This window comes from Podarcis pityusensis (assembly GCF_964106645.2).
Source record: "Podarcis pityusensis genome assembly, chromosome: 2".
In the NCBI taxonomy this organism is placed as follows: Eukaryota; Metazoa; Chordata; class Lepidosauria; order Squamata; family Lacertidae; genus Podarcis; species Podarcis pityusensis.
Genome location: NC_138029.1, coordinates 106,016,152 through 106,033,695, shown reverse-complemented (window position 1 = coordinate 106,033,695; position 17,544 = coordinate 106,016,152). Strand labels below are relative to the sequence as shown.

Here is a 17,544-nt window from a genome sequence, read left to right as displayed (position 1 = left end):
TCACAAAACAGAGAAACCAGTAGGAGAACACTTCAATCTCCCAGGACATTCTATACAAGATCTCAAAGTAGCTGTTTTACTACAAAGGAATTTCAGAAATAGACTGGAAAGAGAAGCTGCTGAATTGCAACTCATTACCAAACTTAAAACCATGGAGAGACCTGGTTTGAACAAAGACATTGGATTCTTATCCCATTATACATGACTAAGCCATTTCTCACCTTCTCACCCCTTGCCTTTTCCTGTAAGACCTATTACAGTCGTTAAGAGTTGTCAGCAGGCTCATCTCAGCTATCTGCCAATCTCCCATTCCCACCACCCTTCTGAGTAATACCCCTCCCCACCTTCTCACTATATAGAAGGATCTGGCAACTTCTGTTTCAGTGTATCTGAAGAAGTGTGCTTGCACACGAAAGCTCATACCAAGAACTAACTTAGTTGGTCTTAAAGGTGCTACTGGAAGGATTTTTTTTATTTTGACTATTGGTCAGAGGGTTTGTGAGTATTTAAGGTTGCGCTTGATGGTAGTAGCTTTAGTGCAGTTGCACTAAGAAGTGCGAGCTGTTGCACACGTCGTCTTGAAAATACGGGTTTGTTTGCCACTGATATATGATGTAAATCCCAAAGCTATGGAAACAAGGTATTAAGTTCTGAGAATGCTGAGGAAGGATCAAATGCTTGCTTGGATGCCTAATTTGAAGAATAACATGTAATACCAGATACGTTCAGTTACTTCACTGAGAGCCCATTTTTAACAACTGAAATCTATCATTAGAATTTCTATAAATACCATTAATATGTGCTTGTATGGGATGTTGATTGGGATGTTTAGAACATGGACATCAAAATTTACAAAGAACATCCCATTAGTGTGTTAATTAACAGAAGGGATAAATATGCCTTCACCCCTAGTTACTAACAGGTTCTCATATTTCTGTTGCAGAGTCGGGTGTGCACACCTGATTACCTTTTAACAAAAAATAACTTCTAGCACTTTGCAAAGCATTTAAGTTCCATTACGCATACGGAAATCTTGACAAAAGAAAAATGATCAAGGGGCTATGGATTAAATAATGATTATACTCAAGAGTCCCTTAGGCACTTTTTTTCCCTTTTGGGGATCTAAGCATGTTAGTTGTTGGCATCTGTCTGTCTCGGGATACAATAGAGGAATGTGCCATTGCGAGTGAAGTCAAACTGTTGGAGAATTACAGTGCCGGCTATGGCTGTAGATACTGATACAGGAGAGACATGTTTTGTTGCAGCTGGTGCAGATGAAGGCATCCGGTTGTGCTGCTGCACCACGGCATTTATTTTCTCTGAGCTGCTCATGTATTTGTGAGGGAAATGGAAGCTTTGAATCCTGGATGAGAAAAAGCAGTCATATGTGATGTTCAGCTTTGAGCAGAAAAGTGGTGAACAGGGAAAGGATTGTGCACCCTTCCCTTTTCCTGTTCTCAGAGCATGGCATTTTCAGAGCTTGGCAGAGGTTGTCAACCTTTTTGAGCCCAGGTCTTCCTTAACCAACTACATTCTTTTTGCAGCACCCCTGTGGGGCTCATTCAGGAGCCCAGTTATGTCACCCCTTGCCTGCAGAACTGGCAGCCTCTCACCCTTTTTCGAACACCCTCCCTTGTGGGGTGTTCCCTCAGCCTCCTCTCCTTGGGAGTCCTCTGGGCAGCTGCTGCTATCACCCCTGGTCTCTGAGCTGCCATTCGCCCCACCCCAGCCCCAAAGAGAGGTATCTCCCAGGCACCATTTGCCAGTGGAGCTTAAAGCCAGGGGTGCTGCAATATACAGCAGTGCAAGCCTTTGGGAGGCAGAGACGCAAGAGGGCATCAGAGGCGGGAGGGAAAAGAAGAGGGACAGAGGCCAATGTTGCCCACGGCAACCATTTAAGGCAGGCTTCCTCAAACTCTGCCTTCCAGATGTTTTTGGCCTACAACTCCCATGATCCCTAGCTAGCAGGACCAGTGGTCAGGGGTGATGGGAAGTGTAGTCTCAAAACATCTGGAAGGCCGAATTTGAGGAAGCCTGATTTAAGGTACTCTAGGGTGCACACTGGTTGAAAACCACTGGAGTATGGTATTGTGTTCTTAGTAGTTTCAGCAACCAAGTATTTCCTAGCTTATTGGACTTTTCTCTCTCTTTTTGCAGCTCCTGTTATCAACAGATTCAACAGAAGAGTATCAGGTAAGATTATCCATATTTTAACGCAACTCAAAACAATTGTCAAAGAATTGTTTTAAAAAACAACTCAGTGTGCATATATGTTTATATTGTGTTGGCAAATTCTGTGGGCGTGTTTTGAGAGCGGTGATGTCTTTATATGCCATCCTAAAAAGGTAATATTTTTAATAGCTTAGTCTTAATGTCTTACAATCTTACTGCAACAACCATATGTGTAGTGCTGTATTGTTGCTCTCTATTTTTATACCCTACCAATATTGTATTTTACACTATTTATCCAAGTAATTAAGGGTTTTTATACTGAATGTTTCTCATTCAAACCAGGCAAAATTTATGAGAGTGCTGTCCAAGACAGTTTTTTTAAAACTGAAAGAATTAAACAGCACCTTTTAGAAGACACAACATGTTCTACATCACTAAGCTGTACCCTCTTCCCTCTTTAATAGGCAGCTTTAACTATTGTAAAAATTAGGGGGGAAAGTTGCCAGCTTAAGGGCAGCATATGCATGTACCATATTTGTATAAAAACTCAAAATTTTCTGTTCTGGGTGTTTAGCTTACAGTTTTAATAGGAATTGCTATCATGTGGCATGGAGGGAGAATAAGGAAAAGGGCCAACTAGAATATGAGCTCCTTGTAAAAATGTTAAATGCTCTGTGAGTGCAGATAGCAGGGCAGATGAACTTTGGAGTGCTTGCAACTTGGAGGTTTTGATCAGGGAGTCTGTTAGTTGGCTTTTATACTTCGTTTTTTTTAATTTAAAAATCAATTCAAAATAGAATTAAATGTAGCATATTTTTTGCAATCTGTCACTGAGCTCTTGGAGGGGATATTTAATGTTATGAAGCAGCGGAGTGGCTTTGAGAGGGCTGAGTTGAATGGCTGTATGGACTAGCAGACATGGAAACTAGCATCTTACAATGCAGCTGAGAAGTTGCTTGCTGCCTAGCTTCCTTCAGTATAGCTCAGTGAGGGCTGTTGAAACCATGATGGAATGCCAGCAAAATAGGCTTGTATCTACCTAATTATCTAAAAAAAATAATTTGTGCTGTCTTTCAGGGCAGAATGCTACTGAAGCACTTTACATACATAAATGAAATGTAAAAACAAAAAAAGGCCCAATCCAATAGATCTGAACTGTTCAAAAGGCAGTCTAAAATTATGTCATGGAACAACACTCATATAACACCAATTCAGTTGATTATTGGTCATTTACCCTGAATGTCTTATATGTGCTCTAGAAAAGTGTTTGGAAGCCCTATGCAGACTACTTCATGGTGTATAGCAGGGATGTCCAACTCCCAAGAGAGTAGGTACTATGTGGACTTCCTTCATTGTAGAAATGTGCTTGTCTCCCCTAGCTGGTGGCTTTTCAATGCCTATTGCTTATCTTTGGGTTTGGGGGAGTTAAGTATTATCTGGAGTCCAACAATACGTATGCTGTTGCCGCCTGCACTAATGTTCACCATCATGTGAAGCAAAGAACAGGTGATGCTTGCTGTTACAGTGTCCTTCTCCCTTCATGTCTTTGCTGGCTCTCTCCCCACCCCCAAAGTGGCCATGCCTTTATGGGGAGGGGGACTGTCTGCAGTGATGTGTGCAATCAGAGTTCTAAACTGTATCAGGAGAGTACTTGTGTAGAGCAGGCTCCCTGTTTCAGACCTTCTGTCGCAAAGCATGGAAGACACAGTAAGTAGGGAACATGCAGTAAGGCAGCTCTGCTGTTCCCAATATGGGGGGGGTGTGTGTGTGTGTGTGTGTGTGTGTGTGTGTGTGTGTGTGTACAGGGATTTAGTGCAGTTAATAGCATGTAGTTAACATTTAACATGCAGAATGGAAACGCTTATTTGTATAAGCATCCTAGATTGGCTTTTCACAAGCCTGTCTCTTAGGATCTAAGCTGCAGTGAGTGAGTGGATGGTCTTGGTTTCATGGGATTACTATGTTCATGTTCCAAAATAAACCACACTCTGCAGCCTTGAATTTCTTTTACTACAGCTGTTGTTTGTATTGCTATAAGTGATAAAACTTTTACACCAAGTTTTATGGGGCAGAACCTGTCCTCTAAACTATTTTAATCTCTTATCTGTGATAGTGTATGTGAGTGTTTGGAATGTTTTTAACTGTTAGATTCACAGTGGCCTAGCGAAACATAAATTTGCTTAGAATACTCAGTTATATTGAACATTTAAAATCTAGGAATCTTTAGAAATGCAGTTGATGAATATTATTTGAATAGAAAGATTTGAACACATAAGTTAAACAGAGTGGTTGACTCTGAGCCTGTTCCCAGGCATGCTTCCCCTCCCCCAAGCAAGGAGTTCTGATGTAGGACCATTCAACATACAGTTCTTCAGATACCATCTATGCCACAGATTCTTTAGAAGGTGCAGGAAACCTCTATTTTACTCACATTTCCAGAGGCAGTGGACTGTAGTTGGTGGCCTCATTATGTTTCTCACAAGAGAGAAAGTAAGTAAATGTTCATATTTGACTGCCGTAAACAATTTTGAAAAAGTATTTGGAAAATTGACAAATAAATTGAGACCTGCACACAGACAAATTAAAAAAGACAAATTCACTGCAGAATGAGTTGACTTTATAGATTTGATGAGTATAGCTGAACAATGTAATCTTCTGTCACCAACTCTTTGTATTGTGTGGTTGACATAACTTTGCTAACCCTCTCTTCTTTGGTGAACTAGGCTCACCTGTGGAAAAAATAACACCTCTTATACCACTGGGTGATGCTATAGATATATAAATATTCCAAAGTTAAAGTTTAATTATATTTATTACTTCAGTCAATCTCAAAGCATTATTTAAGATTTTACAGTATCTTCTGGTTTTGTTTAACTTTTTATGTATATCATGATTTAACCTTATATTAGTTGTAGTAGGATTAGTTTGCCATATTTCTTTATGATTTTGCATGTTACATTGTTAAAGCACTGGAGAATCACAGCACCTGTTATGGTTGCAGAGACCAGTAACTCTTAACTGTTGTTTCCCATGTTGCTATTGCTGCAGTAGCAGCACTAAAGTGACCTCTCTGGGGCACAAGCCTGGGCAGTGTGTATGGAGGTCCTGGGCTGCCCAGACAACAAGATCCTCCCCCTCTTGGCCTCACTACTGTGTTCCAAAGGAAACAAGAGCAATACATTTGGCACCAGCTTAGCTTCAGGAGTTGCCAGAAGGTGGTGTATGAGATCCCACCCACCCATCCTAGGGACTCCACTTCAGAATTTTTTAGGGTTCGCTCCTTAGCCTCCCCCCCCCCCGAAGATGTCCTGCTTGGCAGCGGGTATGGATTTTTCCTCAGGGTTTACTTCTGAAGACTTTCTTGTGAACGATTATAGCCACAAGGCAGTGGAGGCTAAAGTTTTCCTTCTCCCAGAAGGAAAACCTTCCCAGGTTGACGAGCCCTGTCTGCCCCTCATTTCCCTCTACAGCATGTGGAGTAACTGCCTTCTTGACCGTTGGACCCCCTATTGGTCTTATCCACTCAATCGGCCAGAGTCTGTCTTCACATCCAAGGGAAGTCCCTAACTCACTGAGGGTTTGAGACCCATTGGCTACTCTCACCTGGTTTGGCCAGCCACAAAGCCGTTTCACGAGGTGTGGCTGCTGTCGTATGCTGGCAGCTTTTAGGAGCCACAGGTGAGAGTGGAGTGCAGGGTGGGGACCAAAAATGGGCAAACAACCCCAGAAGGAGCACAATGTGTCCCTCACCAGAGGTACTGCCCTTCCTTTAACACACCATACACCCTTGTAATATTAGTAATGCTTAGCATTTGCATAATACTTTTGAGAGTTCAAAGCACTTCATGTACACTTTAGAATAACCCTGTAAGGTAGTTCAATATTAACATGCAGAAATCACAGTCAGCATTATTCTTCACACATGGCAAGATTTTTTTTGTCCTTGCTCTTGGACTATCAAGCTCTTACTGAGGCACGGTGCTAGGATAATTCAGAGAGAACAATTTGACTGAAGCTGCCAAAGTTCAATATTTTGTCCCCATATTGTAATTGTAAGGGCTGACAGTGATTTGCCTAATAAGGCCACTGTCACTTAATGGCTGTATAAGCTGTTAACTTTGTGAGAAACAGTTTTTGCTATCAAGCCTGCTTGGACATACCCCTAAACCAGCTTCCCCCAACCTGGTGCCTGCTACCAGACACCAGAAGACTGCTATAAACAATTACAAGCTGCTGGGAACAAGTGCTTGAAAAGGGCATTCTGTTTTCCCCAGGCAAATTCTGGGTTCCTCTTTCTAAAGGGCATGAAGCCCTTTTTAGAAAAGTATGTAAACAACATTGGCAGATATTTTAATAAAATCTGGGTTCAGAATCGGGCTTTTAGCCTGAAGTAACTCCAGCTAAGTACTGCATGCCAGTTGAGCAGTAGGAAAAAGCTAATGCTCCTGCCTCTTTCTCTTTAAAACAACACTTCTCCTACATTTTATAACAGGATCAATTATCTGTGCCTCTAGGTCAGTAAGTGCCAGCAAACAACAGGGAACTGTAGCATGCATCAGAAATGGGTAATTACATTTCTGCCTAGTAACAAATGAAGGCATATTCTACATATGTAGCTGAAAGAGTTGAAAAAATTCTGAGTTGTAAGAATGGGCTTGTATCATGCCAGATGGGGAAAGGTCACTTTTTACTTATGTACAAACAAACAAACAAACAAACAAACAAACAACAAATAGTAATAGCATAGAAGGTAATGGTTAGGCTAGCATCCCTCCTCCAAATATGCTAGGTTTTTATTTGCAGGGACTGTTCTACATGGGAAAGCATTCAGCACTGTCATTCTCCCATCTGCCATCTGAATTGGTACTATTCTGGGTAAACTTACTCTGCTGCATGTGTAGATGAGACCTTATTAACATTTAAGCTGAGAAAAGTATGAGGATCCAGTTGACAGTCTGCAAAATGGCACCAAGTGTGGGGGAGGGGGCAGAACAGGTTTCAGATACAGGATATTAAGCATACACATACAGTGGTACCTCGGGTTACATACGCTTCAGGTTACATATGCTTCAGGTTACAGACTCTGCTAGCCCAGAAATAGTGCTTCAGGTTAAGAACTTTGCTTCAGGATGAGAACAGAAATCATGCTCTGGCGGCGCGGCAGCAGCAGGAGGCCCCATAGGCTAAAGTGGTGCTTCAGGTTAAGAACAGTTTCAGGTTAAGTATGGACCTCTGGAACGAATTAGGTACTTAACCCGAGGTACCACTGTACTTCAGATTGAACTGGTTGCTTGCTTTGCAAGTTTTCATTTCCCAAATGGAACTGGAACATTTTATTAAAGTGTCAAGTAGCTATGTCAAAGCTAGGTCAGGGTCATCACATGACCAATACTGGTACTATCCTGGTTGAGTTGGCTTCTCTTTTCAGCCTTGAAAGTTCATTTTGTGACACCATCAAGACAAGTTGCAGCATAATAATAATAATAATAATAATAATAATAATAATTTTTTATTTATACCCCGCCCTCCCCAGCCAAGACCGGGCTCAGGGCGGCTAACGCTCAATATAAAAACAATTGATTAAAATACAACTTAAAAGCAAGATTAAAATACAACATTACAACATTAAAATGCAGCCTCATTTCAATGGAAACTCAAATCAAAAAATTTTGGGGGGATGAAAACTTCAAGTCTTCACCAAGACTAACTATCCAGACTGGTCCTACATGGGCCAGAAAAAAAGCCAGGGAAGTCCCCAAATAGGAGTTCCATCACAGAAGGAGAAAGGAAAAAAGAAAGAGGGGAAGGGAATCAAATATTGTTTTTATATATCTATTCAACGTGACAGTGGTTTAAACGGAACTAGTGTAGCATTATAATGAGTTTGGCACCAGAATGTGAACTCTTTTTATGTTGTATGCTTTCATAAGGTAAACGCTCTCCAACCTTGCTGTATTTGCATGTCTTGTATATAGCATAATTATCAGACAATCTTTTAGGCTGGGTAGGCTGCCAGCAGTCACGAAGGCACAGCGCCTTTTCTTCTTCTTGCAATGCTTAGAAATTTTCAGAAACCTCCCTCAGTTTTTTGTGCGTGTCTCCCTGCTGTGTAAGAAGACCTCAGCTGTCAAGTTAATTGCTTTCTGGGATTTGAACGCCTAATTTGGCTGCCTTTCGTCAATAGTGTTTAGGATTAGGATCGTTTCACTTTCTTACAGTGATGCTTGCCTTTTGTTAAACATGCAGTAAAAAATCATGTTATCTTTTAATCTGTGTCTTCTAAAAACATGAATCCCCCCCCCCCACACCATGGTAAAGGTAAAATAGGGCACAACTCAAGGAAGATAAATTGATTTAATGTATTCCTCTTTCGTACTTAAATTGACTTCTTCTTTTAAAAGAGATTTCCATCTTTGGAAGTCTGTTTCAGGTAAACTTTGCAGTTCTGTCTTTGCAAAGATGCAATAATACTGTACAGCAATAGCAATACCTGTGGCTACATACCCCCACAATTTGTATTTTCTTATTTAAGCTAACAATAAATAGAAGTATTAGAATGAAGGGTAACTTATTGTATTGGAGAAAATCTGCAGGGTTGTCTTGGACAGGGTGGGAGGAATCAACATAGCACTAAGACTCTAGTTCCATCAGTGCAAGGATTTGCTCTTGTACAATGAAACATGCTCCCCGTCTCCTCTCCTTCTTCTCCCCCCTGTGTGTCCCAAAAACTGCCCTAAGGGTTCCCCCAACTCTTTAGAGCAGATTAGGGGAGAGGGCACATACACCCATTTCGCAAGGAAAATCCTTGCATTGACGAGATGCAGTAGTTGAATACTACTTGCTATGTCTGGACCAGCTAATTTTCATATGATTTTTTACATATATATATTTTTTAATTCTCTTCAGCTAAAAAAGACTTTCAGAGCAGCATGAAAGTCACAAAAAATACAATCCCTGCCCTCAGGCCGACAATCTAGAAAGATAGGACACAAATGGAAAATTGAAAATTCCACACAACAAGACTTTTCATCATACGGGAGTGGCTGCAGCCACCTGATAATTTTCACTGAAATTTTCTGAACAATTTCCAGCTGTACAATATATTTTTTAGATGTGGGGCAGAATGTCACAGTATTCTAAGTGTGGTCACACTGTATTTGCATAAATCTGGTGGAGATGAAACATTGCACTACTAGTTCTTGTGAATATCTATGTAGCTTTTATTTTTCTCATTTTCCTGCTAAAAATTGATGTTAACTACTTCATTGCCCCAAACTATCACACTTACTTATGGTGAAGTCTATTTTCAGATGCACACTATTTTAAAAATAGTTCAAGGGAACAGAGTGTTTTCAAACTTGATTGTATGCATTGCTGGAACAAAGATTAATTCAGAAACACTAAATTGGGACATAATTGAATTAAACAAGGTGTGCTGGTGTCCTAAAAGCAGGGAGTTAAGTTGAGCCAGAATTTCCGCCTAGGCTAAATCTATATTTTAGGCTAACTGAAGAATCCTGCCATTGTTTGCGTTCAGTACTGACCTAAGTGAGAATGAATGTTAAGCATATGAAACCAGTACTTTGGGGGAGTCAGTACATTGTGGATTTCTTCAGTCTTCTATGCTGTCTTTAGTCTAAGATAATCTTTAAAGCTGTTAAAATTGCTATTGAGACCATTTTTGTTCTAACCTTTGATCCAAGGGACAACTTACCATAAATGTTTTTGCTCAACAGTGAATTTCCTTGCATATGCAGCCAGCGTCACAGAGAGGACTGTGGGGCCTGGGGCAAGATGTGGTCTCTGCGGCTCTCCTGTTGCACATGCCCCAAATGCCGTTAGTAGTAACATAGCATATTTAAGTACATGTAGTACTGACATATTAAGTGTATTATATAGTTCGATATGTTTTACTTATTGATGAAAAATGATAATATTTTTCACATGTTTAGTGATATTAATACATTTATCTACTTTATCTAACCCACTTTACTAGAATGTGAAATAAAATTTTTATAATCTCTGGAAATTACAAATCTATCTATAAGCATTATTTGAAATTACTAAAATCAAGATAAAAGTATGAAATTCACATAATTAAAACAAAACATCCTTTATAATAAGTAATAACTAATAAATCATCTACTTCCTTGAATAACATTTCCATCATTTTCATTTTGGCAAACCCTATTTAAATTTCCAAAGATTTTCCAAGTAAGCTTACTTTTTCCTCAGAGTGCGAAATGTCCTGTGGTAGATCTTGAAATCATTTACCACTGAGAGGGGAGAACCTTTGGTCTGTGGGTGGGTCCATAGCAGAATTTCATCTGGCTAACCATGTTTAGTGCATATACCAGTCTTCCTAACAAAAAAAACACTGCATGGGACGGTAGTGCTGGGAGCTGCCTGAAAGCACCTAACAGCACATGCTCCCCTTGATCTAGCCCAGGGGTCAGCAAACTTTTTCAGCAGGGGGCTGGTCCACTGTCCCTCAGACCTTGTGGGAGGCCGGACTGTATTTTGAAAAATAAATAAATAAAATGAACGAATTCCTATGCCCCACAAATCACCCAGAGATGCATTTTAAATAAAAGGACACATTCTACTCATGTAGAACACACTGATTCCCAGACTGTCCGTGGGCTGGATTGAGAAGGCGATTGGGCCAGATCCGGCCCCCGGGCCTTAGTTTGCCTACCTATGGTCTAGCCTTTCCCTTGGGACTTGATTGACTTTCCTCTGTAGCCAGTGGCCCTTCGTAGCAAAGAGCCAACCCATCCATGCTTAACCAGTTTCAGTTTTCTAAAGGTACGTCCACCCGATGCAGTCAGGATAAGAGTGTAACTGAGCCTTCTTAAGGTAATTGCTGTTTGTAGAAATAGTTTTTCTAGACCTTTCAGCAAATATTTTGTTGAAGGCCACCAGGGTGCAGCTTTTGCTACAAATGTTGAATAATCCTCCATTCTTGAAATTTTAACAAAAAGCTGAGGATCTTTACACATTGCTCCGTAGTCCAGATCTGTTGCATATGTTGCAATGGGCACAGGTCACAAAGAGTTCTTTCTTCATCTGCATTATATATCTGAAGCAACAGGTTTTGAGCCCATTGCTTTGTAGTGTGAGTAGTTCCCCATCTACTCTCCTACACACAGAGGTTGCATGTGTTTTGTTTAGGCCTGCTGGTCTCAAGGCAGTGCAGAGACTGCCCATGCTGTGCAGCAGCTGCCCACCGTTTCAAACTTACGTATTTCATCTTTCCACTGACTTGTAAAGAAATAAAGGAAGCAGCCATAATTATCGAAAAGGGTTATATTCTCTGCCCCTCACACCAAAGGATGCAAGGCTCTTCACAGTTCTCCATATGCTACTTTTGTATCCTTACCATGATATTGTAAGTGAATTGTAGTAGTAGCATAAAGGGAAAATAGCTCCTGTTTTTGTATAGAAATACAGTGGTGCCCCGCAAGACGAATGCCTCGCAAGATGGAAAACCCGCTAGACGAAAGGGTTTTCCGTTTTTGAGTTGCTTCGCAGGACAAATTTCCCTATGGGCTTGCTTCGCAAGACGAAAATGTCTTGCGAGTCTTGAGATTTTTTTCCGCTCCCCCCCCCCTTTTTCTAAGCCGCTAAGCCGCTAATAGCCTTTTAGCAGCTAATCCGCTAAACCGATAAGCCTTTAATAGCCGCTAAGCCGCTAATAGCGCTAATCCGCTAAGCCGCTAATAGGGTTGCTTCGCAAGACGAAAAAACCGCAAGACGAAGACACTCGCAGAACGGATTAATTTCGTCTTGCGAGGCACCACTGTAATAGACTTGTCAGCATCTTAGACAACTGTGTTAGAATGCATAGTACATGCAGTCTTGTAAGAGAACAGATTTTAGGCTTAGGATCCAATAAACATAGTTTTATTATAGCAAGCTTACAAAAGTCAGCCTAGTGGGTTAGTAGACTAAAAACTGTCAAATGCTACTTGGGTATTTTCTTCATGAAGGAAGGGTTGAAGCCATTAATAATTGCCCTGCAAAATTTCTTAGTTACATAGCTACATGATGAAGAGAACTTGCTTCCGGCATTTCTTGAACAAAAGGTTAATTGTGCATTTTAAATGAAGTGGACTGAGACGTGACATTTCCCCTGTGTTTGCTCAGGTATGATGGCCTTATTGTTCAACTTGAACTTCTAGAGAGCACATGTGGTCTTTCTTTATAGCATTAGGACACTTCATCAAGTGCTAATGTCTTTTGAAGTGAAGCATTAACTACATAGATCAAAAAGTTGGTATTGGTAGAGTGGGCAGCTTTGAACAACACTTGATGTTGAATATTATGGCTGTATTTTGCTGAACACTCTCTATCAACATCTGCATTCTGGCCTGGCCAGTGGGATGCTTAAGCAAAAGATGGCTTGATGAAAGTCTTGTCTAGAAGAAAACATAATTATGCCAGCCACTGTTGTGTGCTCCTTGATTGGCCAACTCTAGCAGTATATTTTTTGGCAAAGTGTGATGATCAAGGAACATTGTATAATTGCATATAGTATTGTGTTTTACTACCTTTGTAACCTGCCTTAAACTATGCAAGGAACTTCAGGGGCTTGTTAAAGTTAGTTTCAAAATGTAGATGAGCTTCATCAAGCCCCCCCCCCCACAACATCCTGTCATCTTGGATTTGGGTTTAAGCTACAGGAGAATATCCATGTACATAGCCTTCCCCCTCACACACACCCCTTCAAACTATCCTCCTTATATAGGACCTACTGGAATAAAGCTGCTTCATTGGGTCATCTGAGGGGAAGCAGAGACGATGCACAGGCAAATTCAGGTTAGGATGGCACCAGTAGGAGCTCAGACCTCAGGTGGTGGAAATGCAAGAGGTGGTGCTCCATGGGTGTCCTGCCCACCCCACCACTTCTGTGGCCTAGAGGTGGAGAGAGACCAGTGCCAAAGCTCTGAAGAATGCCTCACTCTCACCAACTGTTAGGGTTTTCCTTGAGGTGAAGCCATTGCAGGGCCTTACACCCCTGGCATACTGCAGGGGCAGCAATGGGACATTTTGCCTCAGGATCAAAACATCTTGGGTCACCCTGGCCCAAACCAAACCATGTCTTAGCTTGCAGCAGGAGAGCTAGGGGAAGAGCACAGCGGCTGCAATCTCTTCACTGGGAGTCATTATGTATGTATGCTAAGTCATGGTTTAGCTTAGTATTACACACAGATCAGCTCACAGTATGCACAGGTACTCCACTCACCATAAGAGTAGTTCTTGAATTCTGGGGAGACCTGGATGTTTCTCCATCTACCTCTTCTTAATACAGTTCTTTGTCTTTACTTAAGTGGATGGCTTTCCTCCTTCATTGCTGTTCTGTGATGCTGCTTTGTCATTGGTTGTTTTGTAGTTATTTCTGATTTATTGTACTACTTTTATTATCTGCCCTTGGACCCATTTGGTGTAGGGTGGGGTAGAAGTACAAATAATATACAGTAGTATATATTGTAGTTTCTTCTTCAGACAGTCAGTGGTGTCCTGTATATAAGTTGGAGTGTTCATGATATTTTGCCTGAGAATAGAGTTCATAATTAGGCTCCCTGACACTGCTGATGCCTGAAGCTGCAGTGGGCCCTGGGTTGCCTCATGTGTTTATTTGGGGGAGCAGATAGAATGTGCCTAGTTAGGGCTCCAGAGGTATGTCTATAGATTTGGACCTGTACACCTGTAGGAAGATCCTTCATCAAGTGTAAGAATGGTTTGTTTTGCATGTCAAATTCAAGTTTAGCTGTTCACAAATCAGAATACAGTGGTACCTCGAGTTAAGTACTTAATTCGTTCCGGAGGTCCGTAATTAACCTGAAACTGTTCTTAACCTGAAGCACCACTTTAGCTAATGGGGCCTCCTGCTGCCGCCGCGCTGCTGGAGCACGATTTCTGTTCTCAACCTGAAGCAAAGTTCTTAACCTGAAGCACTATTTCTGGGTTAGTGGAGTCTGTAACCTGAAGCGTATGTAACCTGAAGCGTATGTAACCCGAGGTACCACTGTAATTTCTGCTTCACATATTGGTATACTGACATTCTTTTCCATTGTTAAGGCCAAGGTTATGTAAATGTGGATACACTCACTATACTGTAGGCAATCCTGTTGCAGCGATAAGATGACCTTTCATTCCAGAAAGGCATGTGATGAGTCAGTTGGTTTTCACATACATAAGACTGAAACAAATTTATATCTCAACTAGCAGTTGGTATGCATTCAAAGAATAAAAGCAGTGTATTATTGTACCTGTCACTGGCTTGCCAGGGCTGCTCTAAATGTCATGGTAACCTAAGCAAAGATTTATGACAGTTATGGAGGAACAAACAAAAGCATTTCAGTTTTTAGTATGTAGTATGTAGATCATGTATATAACCATACAGAGGTTATATACCATACAGAGGCTCTTCCTGCTACCCAATCACCCCAGTTGATCTGTGTTGTCCTATGCACCCAGTTGGGGGTGGTGGTTCTCCTTTTCATAATTACTTCTGTAGAGTTTAGCAGAAATGGGCTGGATCAGATGGTACACTGTGACCTGCTCCAGTTCGAAAGACAAATGGATGTTTAGCTGAGCTATAGCAAGCGCTTGTTTTCAGGCTGTAATAGATTAACAGCTTGGGAAGCTTCACAAAGGAACAACTCTTCCTCTGACAGTTTTAAAGCTGCATCTTGTTCTAATACCTACTTGGAAAAGTAACTGCAAAATGGGAGTGGGTAACTTTTCAGTTGTGAGGGCCCCCATTGATAGGTTCATGAACTAAGGAGCAGCTTGAAACTTGCATATTTGCCTGCATGTAATTATGTTTTGCAGAGCATTTCAATGAGCTTGGTGGGGGCCAAACGACAGCTAGTGTATACATCATACTTACTTGTTACCCTCAAATGTGGAACTTGAGTCAGCTCTTAAAAATATTATCTTTTAAAATAATAACAATAGCTTTTAAAGTCTTTGGATTTCTTTTCTTCCCCGTCTCATCTCCTGTTCCTTTTAACCCCTTTGCCATTATGTTTTCAAATTAAACTCCTGTGTAGGCTTTCCCTGATGCATAAGAATGGACCATGTACCACTGGATTTTTGTATGGCATTTTCATTTATGATATTGTTTTTGTGGTTTTATTTGCATACACTACTTGGGAAAAAATTAAATATTAAGCAACTTAGAAATATTAAAGAACAAATGAATAAATAACCATGGCAATCATGTCCTGCATCGTTGTGGGGTAAAGCAGGGTTCTCCCCCACAACCCCCTCCCACAAAATCTGAAATAAATTTATTGTATTTATTTAAACCTAGAAGTGAAGAACAAATATTTTAAGCTGGCCGAACAGTACCAAATAGTAAAATACAAGTTTCCACTGGCAAGTTGTTTCTATGTTGCTTGATGATGTTGGAATAGCAGTTAGGATCTAAGACTTCAAGAAATGTTTGCTTTAAGCCAATGTGAAGGGTTTCAAAATGGAGTTGGCTGCATATTACCTGGGTTCTTGGAGCTCCAGTTAAATGCAACATCTGGCCCTCTAAAAGTGACTGATGAGATGGAGAATTGAACTTGGGAGACATCTCTTTAGAGAAACCACCACTATTGGCAACGGGTATTGATGAATAGTTGACAGAGGTTGTGAAAAGAATGGCTCATTTAAAACACATCAGAATAGGATAAAGTATGAACGAGGTTATGCCTATAGTCAGGGATTTTTTCTAATATTTCAGTTTTGGGGTTGGAGGATTTTAAGATGGTAATACAGATTGTCAGAATATACATTTCTTGACAAGTTCTGACAAGGTGCAACTGCTGCATGTTCACTGTGGTATACAACGCACATAAGGTAATAAACCATATACACATCAGTAAACAGGCTGTTGGAGAAGAGGATGGATGAGGCTTTAAAAAAACAAAATGGCTTGACCTGCTTAACCTGACCAGCTCATTTTTTTTCTAAAATCCAGTATAGATAATTTTTGCCTGAGGGTTTTATGACCCATATATTACACAGCTTCAGCTTGTGTCTAATTTTTATTCTGAATTTCAAGGACCATTAACAATGAACATTGCTGCAACAAAAATAGACTTTGTTCTAGCTACCTATACAGAACAAGCTGTGTCTAAACTGCTAATGCGTTGTTTCATAAACCACTAACCAACATTCTTCTATTAATCACTTGCTCACAGCAAACCAACCCAAACGTTTAATGGGGACTGAATATATTCAGTAATTCATCAAGTTGATTTATGTGTGACCAGGCTTCCTGTCTCCTTCCATAGTGTGGCTGGGGGAAGTCTCAATATATCCTGATGTTTTTAGTGGCACCCCTTACAGGCCAGAGGGCAAATGCAGAACTGTAATTTTTGTTTGCAAGTGACTATATTCATTGCAGATTTCATTAATGGTGCGTTCTGACTGCAGATTGGTTTGTGTTCCCAGTACGTACAGTCGTACCTTGGTTGATGAACGCCTTAGCAGTCGAATGTTTTGGCTCCCAAACGCTGCAAACCTGGAAGTAAGTGTTCCGGTTTGTGAACGTTCTTCGGAAGCTGTCCCTTAGAACATTTTGGAAATCGAACAGACTTCCGGAACGGATTCTGTTTGGCTTCCAAGGTACGACTATATTACTTTTTGCTCTTTCAATAGAATGAAATACACATAATCTTTATAAGACTACAAGTTTGTAGAGCACGTGAAATATGCCTTCCAGGGCAGCCTCCTAAAATACAGCTCGCTTGTGTGATCATAATTCTTTCATGGCAGAAATAATAATTTTGTGTGATGTTAATAACTATGAATTAGTGTGGTGATAGCCATTTGGGTCCTGATTTCCTCCAGTCCCATACACTCTACCAGGTGGGGGATGCAAAGCACCAGTACTTATATGACAGATGCCTCTCCAGAGGCTGTTGGAACAACCTCTCATTTTCCACTGGGTGGGGAAATCTGTTGGGTAATAGGTGCACAAAAGTATGCTTTTGGCTGGTCATCACAGAACAAGGAGTATGGTTTTCTTTCTGCTCCATTCATAACTGAAATAAACCACTCAGTGAATTCTTTTTAAAATGAAACAGGAACAGCTTAATTTGAAACTGTATTTCAAACAAGATTCCCTATTTGTAGAATATAATTCTCTCCCTGTGTGTGTCTTATTTTCAAGAGTATTTTCCTGCCAAGTACTTGCGTTTAACAACCTTTGTAAAAACTGCATACTGATTGTGGCAGTACAGCCTGAGTCATTTGTTAGAACTTGCTGGGAGTCCTGAAGCATTGTACCAGAAAAGGCTTAAAGTAAAATTCATATATCCTTTTTCTCTCCACCCCTGCTCTTAGCATGACAAACGTTGCTGCTTATTT

At 40.7% G+C, this 17,544-nt stretch overlaps 1 protein-coding gene across 1 annotated transcript in view; it reads left to right on the top strand.

Moving 5' to 3' along the window:
- PRKAR2A (protein kinase cAMP-dependent type II regulatory subunit alpha) overlaps nt 1–17,544 on the top strand; it is an 86,355-nt gene that overhangs the window by 26,935 nt on the left and 41,876 nt on the right. The window contains exon 2 of the mRNA XM_080995838.1: nt 2,158–2,193. Within this exon, the coding sequence (XP_080851964.1) occupies nt 2,158–2,193 (36 nt within the window). The remainder of the gene's footprint in view (nt 1–2,157; nt 2,194–17,544) is intronic.